Genomic DNA, 7,500 nt, shown 5'->3' on the forward strand with positions numbered 1-7,500 from the left:
TTGACTTAAGTAAAAGTATCAATACTGGAATATAGAAATACTCTGTTAACACCTTTTGTGCTATGGACGTGTATACACGTCTTTTCTAATCAAACCGCGGGGTGCCTATGATGTGTATAGGCGTATTTAGGTCCTTTTTAATGATATCAAACAGGATCGCTGAAACAAAAAAAATAATTGAACAGAACGACAATGTTCTGTCTTCTTTTTGGACTTAACGTGGAATATAAACGCTTCTAGAGAGACTTTAGATGTCACAGCGCGAGGTAGTAACGTGTACTCTAATCCAGAGCGATTTACAGTAAGCAAGAACAAAACATGGTAATACATCAAATACATAAAAATAGTCATCATGAATCATACGTAAGCTAAGAACCTAACAGTGGAATATCTAAATAATGAAACTATGCGTATACACTATAGAGTGCTATGTCTACATAATGCTATCTAAGTTACATAAGTTGAGCCTACGGCTGTATGGTCGTCGAGGCTAGGGCAAGCGCTACGGGCTAAGATGGATGTGGGTTTTCAGACTACGGCGGACAATTGGGAGTGAGTCTGCAGTTCTGATTGCAATGGGAAATGGTGTGATCCCATACAGTACGTACCTGGTGTGGGTGACGATGTCCGTGAGGGCCCCTCCCTCCAGGAACTCCATGACCACCCAGAGCTCGTCTCCCACCAGGTAGCTGTTGTACATGTCCACCACATTCTCATGGTGGTAGTCCCTCATGATGACCACCTGGGGGGAGAGAGAGAGATAGAGAGGGACAGAGGGATGAAGACCATTTAAACTGCTATTATTGCAAGATGAACTCCAGTCCCTGGACAACAATAACACATTACTTACCAGTGCTTCTCAAACCGCTTGATTTCAAGGGCCCCCATAACTCTGAGAGTGTACAAAAGGAACCAAATGGACCCGTAACAGGTCCATTTGGTTCCGTTGTGCTCACTCTCAGAGTTACAGACCTATAAGGGTCCATGCCCCCCCCCCCCCCCCCCCCCCACACACACACACACCTCCCTTTCTAATTTGCACATGTTATGGGGGCTTATTTAATAAAGGATTACAGTGCTGCATTAATAGGATAACATTAGCTCAGAAATGAACACCCACCGCTGAGCAAAAATGTAATGTTACATCAACACACACTCACACGCACGCACGCATGCACACACGCACGCACGCACGCACGCACGCACGCACGCACGCACGAATGCACGAATGCACGCACGCGTATGTATGCATGTATGTATGTATGTATGTACCGTATGTATATACACTCACACACACACACACACACACACACACATATATTAGGGAGGGTATGTTCATACTGCATATACATGCAACAGATGTACCAACTGCCAATTACCTTAATAAAAAAGGTATACGCCCTTTTCCGATTCCATATAGAAACACTTAAGATTGCGTCAATCAAACGACGCAGTAAAGGCAGCTGATGAATGCACCAGTCAGTTGGCCAGCTCTCATTAATTTCTCTGCCTTCGTAAATGGAGCACCAGTCAATGAGTCATCTTCCACAACATTGTTTTATCTGCTTTCTTTTTTATCCGCTGTCCTTGTATGAGATCTCTAGCAACAACCACCAGAGGAGGAGGACGAGGAGGAGGAGGAGGCATATCACATAACGGCAGGCTGTTCAGTGAAGAATCTGGGTTGTGATCTCTCCCGTGTGTGATGTGGGAGAGAGAGAGAGACCGAGGCACATTGCGCTGTGATCGTGTGGGTTAAGGATGACTCCACCGAACATGATGCAACACACAGTCCTCCTCCACCTCCAGAACACCAAACACTGTCCTCCACACACACACCATCAATCATCACCACTATTCTGTCTCATTTCAACAGTGGTGCAAAGTAACTGAGTACATTTAGTACTGTACCTAAGTACACGTTTGAGGTATTTTTTATCATACATCACATAACTTTGCATAACTAGGGTTGGGATCCTTTAGGATTTTAACGATTCCGGTTCTTTAACAATTCCCTCTTAACAAACCGATTCCTAAACGGTTCCCTCTAACGATTCTACCTACAGTATATAAAAAGTGAAGCACAGCTCTGGGTTACATGATGGGGGTCCCAAATGGACACTTACAGGTCTCTAACTCTGAGAGTGTACAAAATGGAACCAAATGGACCGGTTCCAAACATGAAGGAACCGATTCCGGTTCCTCAATATTGGCTCAGATTCCTCTGGTTCCCGATGCCAACCCTCTCATAACCCCTGTAGTTATGTGACGTTTGTTTGAGGGGCGCTAGCGCCTCCTATGCCCAGCTTTGTGTGTCTGACTGTGTACCAAATTTGAAATGAGTTGAATGGCTAAGCACGGAATGTGATGTATGATGATGTATGATAATGTATGACGATAAGAGCGCCCCTCACTTCATACGAGTGTGATTTTTGTTGTGTGTTCATGCTTCTATTACAACCAGAACCACCTCTGAAGGGGAAAGTATATACAATGAGGAAAAGACCAGTCCTACCTCGTTGAATAGGAGCTCTCTCCTCTGCTGTTTCCTCAGGTCCATCTTCTTCACGGCCACCTGCTTGCCGCTGTGCTTCTCGCTGGCGATGCACACGATGCCCGTGGAGCCCTCGCCGATCTTGATGAAGCTGTCCAGGTATTCTCGGGGGTCGCCTGACATCGGAACATTGATGAGGACTGTTACACATTCCACCAGTCTTTACATACAAATAATCATGTGCTGTAGAAAAGTGACTATGATTGACATATAAGGCAGATTAATAATAATAATAATAATAATATAGTTATTTTGTCACTTTACAATTGAGCAGTTGTGACGAAGAACCATCCAAGTCCATCATTTATTCTGATTCCTCCCCGAAAAGGCCCATCGGTCCTGACCCCTAATCCATGATTTATACATTATGCATAATTAGTATGGACTTAGATGGTTCTTCGTCTCAACTGCTCAGTGAAATTTGACCCCTTCAATTACCCATCCTAACTATCAAACCTAGATTAGCCTAGCTGGACAAAACACACGACAGTCATACTAAGTGTGGTATTCAATGGACCTTTAAATTGGCATAGCCATATTGGCATAACATGGTAAAGCTGGGTGTTACCAGCGATACAATACATATTAAGAATGTAGCAGGACCTTTCCTGTCAGCCAACATACACATTAGCAGCACGCTGACAGTCTGTTTGACCTGAATGGAATTAATGTTCCATGTTAAAATGGCTGCTTTGAAAAAGGACTGTTATGCACCAAGGTAATTAAAAAGAAGGTACAGTCATCGATTCTACGTCATTTTCTCTATCCAGCAATTCCAGCTGGCAGATTTATCACACTGGAAGTAAACTGCAGCCGGGAGGTGGATGGAATGCACTGCAGTCAACGATGGCCAGGTGGACCAGCAAACACTAATTCTGAACGATTGAGACCTTTGTAAAATGAACGGTCCAGGAAAATAAAAGAAACACATTGTTTTCTGGCTGTGCTGCTTTTCAGTGGGTAGACTATAATTTGTCAAGAAACGATACATGTTTGGCTGTTTAGATGCCTCAATAAAATTATACAGTGTGTCAAGAAACAAGTGATTACAAAACATCCAGTAATAGTAGTATATATTTACTTTTATATTCCTGAACCAGTTAACAAATTGTTCACAAGATGGTCCAGTCGGCTCTCAATGTATTTCACCGAACCTCCGCATCCAGTTTGCCCCCTCGTGCGCATCAATGGCCAGTCGACTGACTGTACCAAGTTCTTCTATCAATTGCCTTTGTACCAAGAGGTCTGAGTCAGATCCAACACAACACCAGGTGATTTCACTAACGAGCACACCTACAGCCAGAGAGGCAGAGCTAATTAGCGAAGTCATCTGGCGTCCTGTTGGGTTAGGATGGCAGCCTGAACACACACGGACCCCTGTGGCACATAATTGAAACCCACCGCAATAAAACCTAAAGGACCATGGCAGTAGCCTGGCATGTTTGTCCCAGTGACTACACCTCACGGTACGCCTTACATATCCCTGCCTAACTACACTGTGGTTTGGTTTAGTGGGTTGTCCTGTCGTTTTTGAGGAAGCCATTGGATTCCATTCATTTCAGTACTGTATGAAAATCAGTAAACTTGCAGAGACTTTAAACTTGCTTGTGATACTGTAGGTACAGTAATCCAAAAATATAATAGCAAAAGAAATCTGTTGCTGTTATTTCTTGCCGAAGTTATGCAATTGTTGCATTTTAGTCCTCAATGGTTCTCAGGGGTCCTTGAGGATGTTCCAGAGGGTCTCCTCTCCAGCTAAATTAGTTAATATCAATTCAAATCTATTGCTATATTGCAGCATCAATTCCAGTCCCAGGACAGCAGCAACACAATTACTGTTTCATTTCAAGGACCCCCAGGGTGTACAAATGGAACCAAATGGCAAAACCTGGCACAAAATATTTTCAGGGTTCGGCAGTAAAAACAAAACAAAAAACACTTGACGTAAAAAAGCTTGAGAACCTCTGCTTTTGTATTGTATCTCATGCAGTGGCAAATAAAGATCTTATCTTATCTTTTAACTGGTTGCATAAGTGTATCTGTATAATCTCAGCTCATTTTACCTGGGTTGACCACCAGCTGCAGTGCTGCTCTGAACTGCTCGTGGGAGACCCTGGAGGGCTGTGTGTCTGAGCTGGACCCCCATGAGGGAGGGGGGTAGGCCCCTGGGGGGATGTAGGGAGACGAAGGCTGGGAGTACGCCCCCTGGAAGGGAAACACATGCAAACATTGTATACAGTACATCAGCATAACACACATGCATGCATGCATGCGCCCGCACACGCACACGCACACACACGCACACACACACACACACACACACACACACACACACACACACACACACACACACACACACACACACACACACACACACACACACATGCTGTATCTAGTCTAATATAGGTCAGACACATTTTAGCATAATCAAATCCATAAGTCCTATCCAACAAATCTGCTTGCACAGCTGTGAAAGCCCCGGCACCGCGTATACTGTACCTGGGGGGTGTACGGAGGGCTGGGTTGAGATGGGGGGTGGTGGTACGGCGAGGGCTTGTAATGGTGGAAGACTGGCGGGTACGGCAGGTGTACTGGCGGGTAGCCGGGCGGCTTGGCGTGGCTCTGAGGTAGCTTAAGGGGTCCTCGAGGGTAGGTGTCACCGCCAGGCACCTGGTGGGGACTGCCGTCCCGCGATGGACGCTCATAGTCCCCCTAGGAAGAGCGAGGGCGGGACGAGGAGTGAGTGGCGAGGGTTTATTGAGTTCATTGAGTTTATAAGGATCTACCATTAGCTGCTAATAATCTTGCTGGGGTCCACACGCACACACACACACATAACATGAAAATAAAAACATAAAAACATAAAAACATGACAGTAAACAAGACAATGCTTTCTTTTAGACAATATGTAGCCTTTTCGTGACCATACACTAGTGATCTACTACTTCCCAGTAGCAACATAATCTGCCTTAAAAAAGGCTTAACCACTTAAGCCTACAGCACGCACGCACGCACGCACGCACGCACACGCACACACACACACACACACACACACACACACACACACACACCATGGAGGAGAGCTTGTACAGTACAGTACAGTACAGTACAGTACAGTACAGTACAGTACAGTACAGTACAGTACAGTACAGTACAGTACAGTACAGTATTTGAGAAACTATGTCCAAAATACAGACACCACCAAGGTTAAGGGAAATTGAGTCCCATTGTTTACAAGGGCAAATTTGCCGGAGGAAGTAGGCATGCACTGCCCGGGCTGTTGTTGTGATCGCCGCTATAGAATACTTTTCTACACTACAACAAGCGATTACACCGTTTTAAAGTGGATTTTCATGACAAGCAACTCAGCTACCGGTGCACTGGCTGTTCAAAGGTAACTTTAAACATAGGCAGTCCATCCTGAAAGACACCCGTATATTGCTGGCATTCAGTTCAGTTAATGTGGTTAAAAAGCACTAATGGATAAAACAGTCAACATGCCCAGGGTTGCAATTATTTAATATTTATCCAGAGGATTGTAGAGAGTTTCATTATTTATGTTTTCAGTGCAACCCCCCTCTCTATAACCCTTCTGATGTGTGAATAGCAAAATGTCCGCTCCACTCCCCAGGTCAGGTGCATGCTGCTAGCAGTGAGCTAGCGTTGGACACATTCTAATGGAGGACGTTCAGTCCAGCGGAGAGAGGACTATGCTTTATCATTAGCTCCTCAAAGTGCTCCATTCATCATACAGGGAGCCTTGGGAGGACCCAGATCTGGGACAAAACACATATGGTAACATCACACCACTTCTTAAAGCCCTATTTAACCCATTAAAGGTAGTGTAAGTGATTTTCTTTGGTTAACATAAGTGTTACAAAGCTCTATAATGTGATAGTACTCATTGCTATATAGTGTTTGTTGCAGTAACAGGAGTCTCCATGTCTCTACCAGCTTTTTATTATACAGAAAATGCATTTTCAGAAACCGACACTGAAACTGGGATACCAATTTTATCCAATCAGGATAGAGAATGCAGTCAGGATACAGATTAAACAAGTGGAATTGTAAGTGATGATACAAAGAAATGAGCAGACAAAATTGGAACTGGAACACTATAAAACTAGGTCTCCACCAGGCCAGGTCAGGTTGTGGCCTCCTGGTGGCGCTATAATAGGCCAATGTGAAAAGGGTGCCATTTCTTCTTATGCCTTTGATGGCAATTTTTGTTTTGCAAAAGTTCACCTGTTGGTGGCGCTATAACAGGCCAATGTGAAAAGGGTGGGATATATTCCTCAGCCTAGTAGGAAAGTGCGTGAAAGATTTCACGTAAATTGCACACTGTGATCATGATTTGAGGCTTTTTGTTCAAAGCGCTATAACAGGCCGTTCTGGGAAATTTGGGGCAGAGGGTCATCGTTGGCAGTGTGTGTGCAAAGCTTGGCATCGACCGGGTAATGGTGCCGGAGATTAGCTGGTAACGGACGGACGGACACACACACACACACACACACGGAGAGCAAAACATACTCTCCCCATGCCTTCGGCCTGGTGGAGACAATTAAGCTCATTAATAGCTACTCTCTCCTGATTGGCTGAAATTTTGTCACCTACCTGAAAATGTATTTTCTGTTTATTAAAGAGCTGGAGAGACAGGGAGAACTGTGTTACTGAACAAACAGAATATAGTGATTTAACCTTTTAACAAAAAACGTTTTGTTTTAACCAACAAATATCACTTACCGGTAAACTACCTCTAAGACCCGAGGTAATGGGTTAATAAAAATCAGTAGTTCTCAAACCTTTTCGTGTCTAGGACCCCCAAAATATATATTTGGTCGCGGACCCCCATCCATCCGAAACCCCATGTTTTGTGCTAGGGATCCCCGGCTTAGAAGAGATTTGTGTTTTCTTTTCTTTTTTTATGCTAAATTATTCAACATTTT

At 44.2% G+C, this 7,500-nt stretch overlaps 1 protein-coding gene across 4 annotated transcripts in view; it reads right to left on the minus strand.

The window, feature by feature from the left end:
- Positions 1–7,500, minus strand: part of pak5 (p21 protein (Cdc42/Rac)-activated kinase 5) — a 139,982-nt gene that overhangs the window by 9,590 nt on the left and 122,892 nt on the right. For all 4 annotated transcript variants that reach the window (XM_079525522.1, XM_079525520.1, XM_079525521.1 and 1 more), the window contains 4 exons: positions 5,054–5,266; positions 4,618–4,759; positions 2,516–2,670; positions 609–742 (listed from right to left, as the gene is read on the minus strand). In XM_079525522.1, the coding sequence (XP_079381648.1) occupies positions 609–742; positions 2,516–2,670; positions 4,618–4,759; positions 5,054–5,266 (644 nt within the window). The remainder of the gene's footprint in view (positions 1–608; positions 743–2,515; positions 2,671–4,617; positions 4,760–5,053; positions 5,267–7,500) is intronic.

This window comes from Electrona antarctica (genome assembly GCF_951216825.1).
Source record: "Electrona antarctica genome assembly, chromosome: 17".
Taxonomy (NCBI): Eukaryota; Metazoa; Chordata; class Actinopteri; order Myctophiformes; family Myctophidae; genus Electrona; species Electrona antarctica.